The following is an 11829-nucleotide window of genomic DNA, read 5'->3' on the forward strand; positions in this document are numbered from 1 at the left end:
TTGATCTTATTTACAGATGCAATTCCACTCAACAAGTTAGTGTTGCCCTGATTGGTCCCCAACACAAATTCTTAGAAACATCCAGTCATTTAATTTGTTCCCCTATAGCCCCAGTTCCAGCTTTAACGGCTGAAAGTTATTATCTTTCGCCAATCATTCTATTCTGAAACATTTCAAGTAGAAGATAGGCACGTTAGTTACTTCATATGCAGCACCCATGCCAGTACTTATACATGAAAACATCGAGTTGGCCAAGCAATACTGCCTGAACCGCATTTCCCAACACAATCTGTAGGGTTATAAACACTCGTCCTTTGAAGTGAATGGGACAACAATGTTTTTACAGCTCATGCATGCTGATACAAACTCGCTTCAAAATCTTGAAAGAGAAGTTTAAACTCCACTCAACACATCACTGAACAAATCCACATTTAACACGTAAGCCTTAATTGATAACCAACTACAATAACTATTATCAACGAGATACCCCAGAACCATGTGGAAGGGAACTTATCCACACTACCAATAGTAATGAGGTCATACCAAAGCTAGAAATGCACTTTTGGAAAGTTAAATAAAGTTTCTGTACTGGGTGGTATTGGAGACTTGGTGAACAGTGAATAGGCCCACTCCAATCTAACTTTGACTGCCTTATGTTGGTTCCAGGTACTCCTTCGAGGTTCCTGTGGCTTCTACAACTCCATCCTTCCCGCACCACATGGACAAGGCTGATGCTCCTTCAGCTGCCAGCTTTCCAAATGGCACATGCACCTACATGTGTCCAGAGCGAGAGAGGCGTGAGAGAGAGGCACAGAAGAGACTCCACCCCTTTGAGGTTCTGGATGGCACTGAGCAGCACCGCATACCCAGAGCTGACCCTCTTAAGATTGTGAAGGAGTATGCAAGGCCTGCAGCTGGAAAAGATTCCACCAAGCCAAGCGACCTGCGTCCACCATTTGTGCTGCTGCAAACTGTCCAATATCTGGTGGATGATGTGCTGCCACGGTCTGATGTACCCTGGTCCCAGGTGTACAGTTTTGTGTTTGACCGACTGAGGGCTGTGCGTCAGGACATGACCATCCAGCGGGTGGGTGGGGAGACATGTGTCGCCATCTTGGAGAAATGCTTGGGTTTCCTACTTAGTGCAGCATACCGACTATGTGAGGCCCCACTGTGCCACTTTGACCCGCGCATCAACGACACTCATGTGCAGGAATGTTTTGGGTGGCTCCGGCGCTGCTACCGCAGTGGGATGTGCGAGCAGGAAGCAGAGTACCAGGCAGTGTTCTTGCTGTATAATCTTGGTGAGAAGGAAACTTGCACAATGCCTGCCTGTATCTGTCTAAGCAAGCCATTTGTACTTCTTATGTGCTCTGGTTCTAAGATGTCATGAGAAATGCTCCTACCCTGGCTGCTCTCTGGATTCAACTGTTAAATCCAAGATCTTTATAAAGTTGGTAGAGACAAAGCATCGAACACCCAATTAGTCATACCTAGCACCCTTTATCAAGGTCCACATGATCAGAATACTACTGGCAACAAAAATCCTGAACACCTCCCTTGAACAGGGGTCAGCCTCAAGGATCCTCAAACAGTCTCTCAGTGCCATACTTAGCTGATTGCTCTATATAACTCATGAGTTCCTAAGGGGGATGTTCACGGAATCGCTGCAAGAATTTGTATCATCACAACATCTATTGCATGATAAGCTTATAAAATAATCCTGTTACTACGAGGGAGGCTCTTATGCCATAGTTAGATGATCACTCTGGCAGCCTGGTGCTACTGGATCTATGAGTGGTCCCTTATGCAGTTGACCACCATAGACCCCAGAAAACAGGGCAAGCCTTGCAAATGATTTGCTTATTCCCCTGAGGCTTGAACCAGTAAATCAGAATTGGCTTAATCATTTCCTTAACAAAAAAAAGTTCCAGTAGCCTAAGGCTCTTTACTGCCATCAACAGACACACACCTGGAAGCAATTGAAGTATACTTTGTAAGGGAAAGATCTTTGTGTCTAGTTAGACTGTTATTATGCTGGCCAAGTTACAAATCCTGCCACATTTGCAGCACTTCAAAATAACCGTAAGTTGACAGTAGACTAATGTGCAAAAAAAAAAAAACTAACTCAATAAACTGTCTCTGTTAGCTACCCCAAAAACTAACTTGAAAAGTACAGAGAATTCAAAATCACTATGCCAGGCTCTCCTTAATCCCAGACGTAAATCAACCATTAATGCTTCCTCTAAAATGACTCAATTCGTTTTTAGGTTGAGCGTGCAAGTGCTTTGACCTGTTGTAAGCACTGTGGGCTTTTAACCATGCCCATGTCACGCCTATCACTTTCACTCATTCGTGGGCTTACCTTTCAAAAATTCCTTGATGTCATTAGTAAATGATTTGTTTGTCCCACCTTGGGGCGGCTTTGTTACCGCCTTGGAAACCAACCCTGTTACGTGGATTATTGCACGACTGCTGATATACTTCAACGTGGGTAAACTATTTCTTTTGTCTCTCTCCTTCGTGCTGCAAGGTGGCCATGGCGTTCACAGCGCAAACAGGCACAACAGCATGACCTTGATCAGTGGTATCGAAGCGCTGGTCACATTGTTCACAGTTACCCAATCAGAGTAATTTGTTGTGGCTCTCCCCTTAAAACACTTAGAATTGGTAAATGCTTTACAGATAAACAGAAATCCTCAAAACGAAAGCATCTCTCCTGGCACAGCAATAGACACTGCACTCGGGAAACTCGACCCATAATGCTTTGCTTTTACAAAACATTTTTGCTCATAACTCAGCCTGTGGTGGTCCTAAGACAATGGGACCACCATAAAAACATTCAAAACAACATGTTCTTTCCATCTTCATCATCTTTGACCCCCCGCCATTTAGTGTCTCTCATGGCTGGAAATTTTGTTTTATAGCTGGGAGAAGTTTTGTTTTAAAGGCCTTCTTTGTAATATCATTGCAGTAGATCTGCTAGCCCTAAAAACGCCCTGTAGGGGCTATGCATATGGTTACACTGCAATATTTTTGCCTGGTTTTTTTTTTCATGGGGTTATGTCCTTTTAAGGGCTAACGATATAGTTACATGACCATGTTTCTTACAAGTTATAATTTTGTATTATGGTGCTCTTTAGGAGCTGTTTTGAGCATTACAGTCTAATGTCGAAGTTGATTTCTGAAAAAAGGTTTATATGATAAGTGTATGTTTTAATAATCTCTCCTTATTACAAATATGACCATAATTCAGGCCAATTTAACATCTTTATTACACTATGACTGTTTGAACACTCTTGATATGTTTGGGTGACCCTTCTAGTTTATTTTTCCTCTGTGGCTGTCTTGTGTCTTTTTTTGGGAATTGTGTTAGCCAGCCAGCAATTCTGATGGTGGGGTGGTGAAAGTGGTATTCTATTGGAATTAGCATGGCAGATTTAAATTAGGATGCTAAATGTCAACATTTTCAGTTTTTGCTGCAGATGGAAGAAGGTAAATGGAAGTGCTTTACTTATATGCAGGGCCACTGGAATTATATGGCAGGAAAAGATTAAATTATGAAGCAGGGTTGACCAATTTATGTGGTAAGAAAAGTACAGTTATGAATTTACAATGCCAATAGCTCTAACTCAAGCAAATGCGAGACCTATAGCATTGCAAATGCTTGTTATTTGAGTGGGTAACATTCATAAGTAACATCTGTCCCTAATAAACATCCTGCACTGGCTTTTAGTTGCAGTGCCTCATCGTGTAACTGCCCTGCCCACTTCCTTCTGTATCCTACCTCAGTGCTGCAAAATTATATATGTTCACATCCCTCTCCATGGCTGCTCGTCACCTATGCTTCAAGAAAAGTCTGAGCTCAGTAACCTCCCCAGAGCAGCAATTCTCCCTTGCAACAAGAAAATCAGATTCTCCTTATTGAAACACCAGGCATACTGCTTCATTTCAGAGGTCTCTCAATGCACTCTTCAACTCCTCTCCCATGAACGAATATGGTACCAATGTTATTGAAACTCTGGCAAATTCCCCTGATGTATCCATTAAAGGCAAGTCAGATACAGTAGTGATGCCAATTCCACCACTCAGATCTGTGATCTTCTGAATACATCCTAAGAACCTTTGTGGTTCTTACCCAACTGTAGGTCATTTTGCATCCTGAATCTCACCCTCCACCTCTTTTGTGAAGTACTTTTCATGAAGTATCAATCACGGGCCCTACTTTCACCATTCTGCTGCCTCTACTTCTCAGTGCTTCCAGTGCCCCACCCGCAGTAAAACAACTTTCGTGTTCCCTCACACATCACCCACATTAAAAATAAATTACACGAAAATGGTACTATAAACAATCTAAGAAATCTTCAAGGTCATCAGGGCAAGACTCTACAGTAAATGGAAGTGCTTTAGTTATATGCAGGACCACTGGAATTATGTGGCAGAGAGGACTAAATTATGTGGCAGGGTTGACCAATTTATGTGGCACAAAAAGTCCAGTTATGCATTTACAACGCCAATAACTCTAACTCAAGCAAATGCGACGCCTACTGCACTGCAAATGCTTGTTTAAATTACTCCTCTTTCATCAGATATGCAGCTGTTAGAAGGTAACGTTAACTGTCAACAGAACCAAAGCATTATGAGTGCTGTTAATGGTGGAACAGTTCTGAGAAGAACAAGTGTCTGGTACATAAGGAGAGCTAGTAACAATGTCTGGCATACACAGATCCACAAGAGGGACGGTCGCACTTCAATAGAAAATATACCCAGTAGACAAAGAGACTAACTTACTCGTACACTGGTATCTTGTAAGCTGGATGTCTCCGTATTTATACAGTATAAGATGTGTTATTTGGCAACCACGTCCTTTGAACTGTGTCCCAATAAATATGTCAATAATGGTGGAATTTCAGTGACATCCTGGGATGGATTGGTCAACATTCTGTTTCAGTCCTGATTACACATGTATCTGTACACAGTAGGCACCAAATGCTGAACAGTGCCTTAAATTTGGGATATAACACTATGGCACCTTGAACACTTACAATTTATTGATAATCTTGTATAAGAAATGTGCAAGTGACCTGGTGCTTGCTATATTATGCCTTCAGATGCAGATGCTTATGTTTCACCTTTCTTGTGCTTTGCATTTTGCTCTGTGGTATCCCGGTACTTTTGAATTGGGAGTCTTTTGCCACTGGAACAGAATATATAGATAACATTAACCCTCTAAAATATCTCTATTTGGTTAGATGTTGGTGAACTAAGGCGGCTTTCTTTACTGTATTGGGTTGTGATTGTGGTGGATTTATATTACATCCTCTAAAATTGGCTGGAGTATTGGATCGGAAAGTTCTGTAAAGGGGATACTTTTGCCGTCTCTGGTTCTGTTTTTCTTAGAAATTTACTTCTTTTTCAGATCCCTTGACTGTAAATGGGATCCATTGAATACATTGATTAAATATTTTTTCAAAATAGTGCTTCTAAGTGACGTGTGCATTTAATTTCAGTATGTTCCAGTTTAATCCAGCATTTGTTGTATTATTTATAATTGGGTTCTTAAACTAGGCACCCTGCCTTCCATATGTCATTTCCAGTTCATTGGTCGTTGGCTTTATTAATGCTTTCAGTGTATTTCAGTTTGGCCTTGGCTCAGATGTATCGACAATTAATGTTAATTTTGAAACTTGGTATACTAAATAATATAGTTCCTCATTGGGATGACAAAGCATCCATGCACAAGGTTTGTTAGTGTTTGGACTTCTTTAGATTAGACTGAGGGCCATTCTAGACACATTATTTTACACTGTCCATCCTGATGCACTCAGGGTTCCTGCTTTTAGAGAATCCTAGAAAAGATGTATTTCAGTTCAAATTTAGTTTGGACTAAAGGGAGGGGGGGCTTGATTTTTCTGCATCCAGCTCTTCAAGCCATTATGTGGATTTATACCTGGATATTTCATGCCTTTAGGGAATCTGTTGAAAATTATGTGGTCCTATGTGTGCGTGATATGTTAGTTTGTAATAGGTAATGGCTCGCATTTCCCACAATTAGTTTTGCATATGGACGCTTTGCCTATAGGAAAGAACCCCGAGTGAAAGCCTACACGTCACTCATTACTTAAAATAGTGGCATAAAGATTTCCCTTTATATATACACTTCTATCCCAGTTCAAATTCATATATGGTGTTCCCTAGATAATCTCTTTCTTTCTTATCAAATGTCTTTATGGCATCTAAAAATAGGGACACTTTGGGTTGAAGAGCGTTTTCTTTGCTGCAGTGGATGTATAAAGGACCTCGTTGTCCCCGACTGCTCTACCTAGGATGAACCATACTTCAGGGTCATGGATGAGCTGGAGATACATGTTACCAGTTTGTTTTTTTTTGGCTTGAATTTTAGTCAGTATTTTAATATAAGAACTGACTATGGGTATTTGTCGAAAGGTCTCAAGTTTGGTGTCATCTCTACCCGGTTTGAAAATCAATATTTTTACTGCCCTTTTGAACTTGGTAAAAAAGTTACCATTTTTCTCAGCCTCCCGAAGTACCCCTGAATAATGGAGTGCTGTATTTTTCAAATATAATGTAAAGATTGAACTTTCTTTCATAGTATGTTTTATTTCTTATGTACAGACCATTGCCCCTTGACCATCTTTTAATCTCTACAAGAGAATTGTTCTTGGAGAGGCGTTCCTTCTTTTTACCCTTGTACATTTATACAGAACTGATTAAAGTTTCTGTAGAATTTAGCAAATGTGTTAGTAATGGACATTGGGTTAGAACTAGTGTATTCACTGCTACCATCAATGAATGCAACATTTTCATTGTCAACCTTTCTTTGCAACACGCGTAGTCTGCAGCCTCACCCTTTACGTATATTTATACAATCAGCAGAATGCTCCCTATTCCACCTAAAACAGAAACACTATTATTCAGGACACATTTAGCTCTCATTACTTATCTGGGAACCTATATAGATGGACTCTGAATGTATTTCAGTTATTTGTTTAGTGTTCTTCTCAAGCCTGGGTGGTACCTCCTTAATCTGTCTGTTTTTGAAGAGTGTGTTCTGTGCTAGCTTTGTCTTGATATATATTCTGATAAGGTCCCTGAGAAGGCATTGAGTCCTTATTGATATCTATGATCTGCATGGTGGAAATCCTTACTTTTGAAGGGGGGGGGGAGGGGGAAGAAGTGTACAGCGAAGAGTTTCCCATTTAAATCTCCAAAGTGAATATGGTCTTTACAGTATTTCATACAGTCCCTTTCCAGACTATTGGTGTGTCTGCAGTTGGCAATATAAGTGATCTTGATTTTGCTTGCTATGTTCAGATTTGAACAGAGCAGCAACTAAGTTCTGGTCTTGTAATAAACAGTGACATGGTCTTGTTTGTTTATATCAGAATTCATCACATTTGCCTTTTTCTGAGTCAAGTCCTGCTGGGGGTTTTAATTGTTTGGAACCTTAGAAACATAGATTCTGCTTTGCGAAATTTAAGGACATCTGCGAGGACTTTATGTTCAGTAAAGTCAATGTTGTTGTTATCCTCTGTGACCTCCTGGCTGAACCTAGTAGTCCAGCATTTATGTCTCGTTTGCTAAAGCTATAGTGCACGTCCAGAAATCTCTTCAAATCTGATATGGTTTCTTTGGGCTAAATTTCATTAGCAACTTTTTTGTCATCATTAACTAGATATGGAGCATTCTTGACTGTAGCTTGTAGTTGGCGTGCATGCTTATAAATTTGTGGGGACAATCCACTCGGCCTGAGTGATGTGGTCTTACTTTTTGCACTCTTTGGATTTCCTGGGTCAGTAGGATCTAGTAGCAGGGCAATAGTTGTTCCATGAAAAGAAATGGTTTGTCACCCATCGGGCCTTCTGATATACTGGAGAAGCATTTTTTTCTCTCCACCCACAATCTACCAAATCATTATTTGTGGCAATTCGATCTAACGCTTATCTGTAGTGTGTTTAACTCCTTTCTGTCATCCACCTCAATCCTGAGTTTGTCATTACAAGTCATTAAAATTTTTCTTTATTTTCTCAGTCCACGTGTTCCTTCGTGAGTATTTACAAGGTTATTGATTTGGTGCTCTCACATGGTGATGGTGGCAGAGGTGTGGGCAGATGGCTTGCAAGTAGATTTCCTATGCTGAATAATACACTGAAAACTCCAGTAATCATGCTAGATTTTCTGTTCATTCCCTTATGGTCTTGAAATCCCACTTTCAAATGAGTGTGCCGGGCACTGCAATATTCAGTTGCTGGAATGTTGCTGCAGGTGTGCACTGTAATTGTTCTGGGCCACGCAAATACTTCTGCATATTAAAAGGGTCACTGAGTCCCTCAGTATTATAATTATTTTAGAGTTGCACCAATAAATGAGAGGCAGTTTTTGTTTAGTTTAGAAATACGTTTAAAGGCAGCTGTCCTTTTTCACAGTCAGAGTGGCACTCCGCAGGACCATACCTGCCGGGCTAAGGAAACCCAAATTAACCGGAGAACACAACCATATGAAAGTATTATACATATAACTTAGAAAGGCACAAGAGGTTTTTATTTTAGTACTAGATTAAAAATCACATTACCACAACCAATTGATGTCCGCACATTCCGTGTACAGAGAACACAATGCAACAAAAATAGCTTCTCTTAAAGTTTTCCAGTAATATACTGCTTGCGTGTCACATGTAGAGCTTGATAATGTTTCATGATCACAATGAGCGCCGCCGTTACAGCCAAGTAGTATTGGAATACTTTAAGACATGGTATTTTTGTTACATTGTGTTTTCTGTGTCAAACTTTACTGTCTGAGCTTATTGTGACGGTGAATTTACTTTGTATTTGGGTTTATTCTATTCACACTGAATGTGCGGACATCAATTTGTGGTGGTAATGTGATTTTTATTTTACTCTAGTGTTAAAATAAAAACCTATTTTACTTTTCTAAAGTATAAAACTTTGACATGGTTGTGTGCTTCGGACAATTTGGGTTTCATTTGTCTGGGATTACTTTCAGTAATCACCTTAGGTACACCTCCTGCTAGCAGGGGTATAGGCAGTTGTAGCACCAGTTCAAGTTCACATTTTGTTCTGAATTACAGTGACCACTTTTGTTGAGGAGCGTGTGGGTAATTCTTTCTGTTGCTACCTTTGATGGTATACCTGCCAGGTTACTCTCGCTCTCATTGCCCATTTTCTAAATGTAGTGTAGTAGTCCTATAGAAAGATAATTTTTAGTAATGGAGAGTTGTAGTTATCCTTGATGACAAAAGAGTACTCCAAGACGCTCAGTAAACAATGTTTGAGTTAGAAAAACTGCTTCAAGCTCTGATGATAACACTCAAATGTTTCCTGTGTGCAGGAGCTTTCCGTTACAAAATCTTGCAAATGTATATACCATGTCAGGTTCCTTTGTGAATAATAGCTGTTGTCCTCCTCATAACAGATAGTTTGTTGATTGCTTGTTCTGATTGGTTAGGGCACGATTTGCTTAACCCCATTCTCGTTTCTCCACAGGATCACTCGAGGCATTGCGTCAGGCCTTGTTGCTTCCAACCCACATCCGAAAAACACCAGAGGTGCGCATGGCGATGTCAGTCAACCGAGCCTACCTGGAGGGCAACTTTGTGCGCTTTTTCCGTCTCTTGAGCCAGCTCTCTCCTCTCCAGGCCTGTTCCATCCACCGCCATGTGGCGCCCTGCCAGCACCAAGGCTTGCGCATCTTCAGCCATGGCTTCAGCAGCAAGAATTGCCGTTATCCATTGGACCGGCTAGCCCTGTTGCTAGGCTTTGACAGTCGGCTGCAGGCCACTCAATTCTGTCAACAACACGGACTGACCATTGTCGGAAACTCAGTAATTTTCCTGCGATCTGCCTTCAAAGACCCTGGAGCAGTGCTACACGTCCACTCATATGAACTAGTAGACAAGAAGCTTGGCTTGAGGACATGGTCTGAGATCATAAATGAGCCTTCGCTGCAGTTGTAGCTACCACTGTCCTTCCAATGTCTGATATACTTTTGAGATCCCTAGTTTCCTGTAGATGTTCACATTAACTGTGGATGGAAGGAGAGGACTGTAAGAGCCGAAATATGTGGTAGAAAGCGTCCATGATGCCTCACAATTAAATTGTTCCAATAGAAGGCAGGTGCCTGCACTAGCTTTAAACACAGACACAGGGGCTTATTAACATATTAACTTTTTCCTCTGACCAAAGGACGTGCTCCCCGTTTAGAAAGGGCTACAGCAGACCATTATAAATGTGATGAGGAAGGAAGTGGAAGTTGAAAATAATATCAGTTGTATCAGAGGGTGGAACAATTTTTAACCATCAGAAAAGCCTAACTGTTATCCTGTAAGTCAGCAGGTAAGCAAATGTAATCCTGATTCCCCATACAACACTGTGATATCTCCTGAAAGTATTATGTCTCTTTTGAAGCAGAGGGAGTAAAGTACTGCCCTCACAAGTTTACTTTTTATTTTAGTTCACATTTCTTTAATCTACGGCTGTGTATGAGATGTTGTTTTTTTAATTCTAATTTAAAGAAGAGTAACAAATGATCCCCTGCATTGGGAAATTAAAACCAGGTGAGCTTCAGTTTCCGCATATTCTTCTTCATGAATCTGAAACAAACTTTTTATGCTTGCACTGTGATAACTGAATGGGTTTTGGCGCAAATATCTTTAATGATTAGCTTCTCAGTTACTCCTTTCAGCACCTCCAAAATAAAAGGTCCAAGAAGATTGTGTTTGGGCATAAAGAGGCTTGCTTGTTTCCAAGAGTAATTCCATTTAGAAAAATCAGTCAAACATATATAGTAAAAACAGCATGCGTGATTTCCCCCCCACCCCCCTCAGAATCTGTTTATTAGGTTTTCAACAAACAATACAGAACAGTACAAGAACGGGACAGTAGAAGGTGTGACTCGGTGTCAGTACATAAGCAAGCTCAGGACATACATTTACAGTATATTAGCATTAATAGCATCAGTCTCCACTCAGGGCATAGCTATAACAGACCAAACAATACGCAGCTGGTGTAGTTGAGGTTTGACCTGGGGGGGTGGGGTGTAGGGGGGTCGAGGGGGCGAAGAGTCGTAGGACATCTGGCAGTAAGCATTTCCAGAACTAAAGGGAGGCTCCGTTTCTGCTTTAAGTATGGTGTAGGTATATGGGTAGGGCTGTTAGAGTATGCTAACTCCCCTTGAGAGGTCCGTGTGTAGTGTCTAATGGAGAGCCACCAAGGGGGGAGGGATTTGAATAGTTGGAGGGCTCGGAGTCTACGGGGCCAAAAGCATAAATATTCCACGCGTGCTATATAGTCTATCAGGGGCTGCCAGAGGCAGGTGAATTTCTTTTAAGCAAACACTAGCTTGTGTGACATATGCTCCATAGCAATGATATGCCATACCCTAGTGAACCAGGCCGCTGGTGAGGTAGCGGACTTTGTTTTTCAGGCCAGTGCTTTGAGTTGCTTCACTGACCGAGTCATTTTTTGTATAAATCTTTTTCATTTGATTTTTGTTACAGTTTTAACTTCTGTCACAGTAGAACAATTAATCATGAGCAGGAACAATCAGACATATCATCTCCGGTGGATGCATGCTACAGTGTGTGTGTGTGTGTGTGTGTGTGTGTATATATATATATATATATATATATATATATATATATATATATATATATTCATTACACACACTGATCTAGAGCAACAACATCTTACATTGTGTACGATTTATAGGGAAGTCCCATCCTAACAGTCTTATCTAATTATCTGAGTTCAAAACATGCTCCATTGGAGACGGCCATCCAGTACCGGTAGT

The 11829-nt window shown here is 40.8% G+C and overlaps 1 protein-coding gene across 1 annotated transcript in view; it reads left to right on the plus strand.

The window, feature by feature from the left end:
* Nucleotides 1-10604, plus strand: part of SAC3D1 (SAC3 domain containing 1) — a 44452-nt gene extending 33848 nt beyond the window's left edge. Inside the window, exons 2-3 of the mRNA XM_069207100.1 lie at nucleotides 667-1304; nucleotides 9525-10604. Of these exons, the coding sequence (XP_069063201.1) occupies nucleotides 719-1304; nucleotides 9525-9994 (1056 nt within the window). The 5' untranslated portion in view covers nucleotides 667-718 and the 3' untranslated portion in view covers nucleotides 9995-10604. The remainder of the gene's footprint in view (nucleotides 1-666; nucleotides 1305-9524) is intronic.
* Nucleotides 10605-11829: the final 1225 nt, after the last annotated feature.

The sequence above is a fragment of the Pleurodeles waltl genome, chromosome 9, assembly GCF_031143425.1.
Source record: "Pleurodeles waltl isolate 20211129_DDA chromosome 9, aPleWal1.hap1.20221129, whole genome shotgun sequence".
In the NCBI taxonomy this organism is placed as follows: domain Eukaryota; kingdom Metazoa; phylum Chordata; class Amphibia; order Caudata; family Salamandridae; genus Pleurodeles; species Pleurodeles waltl.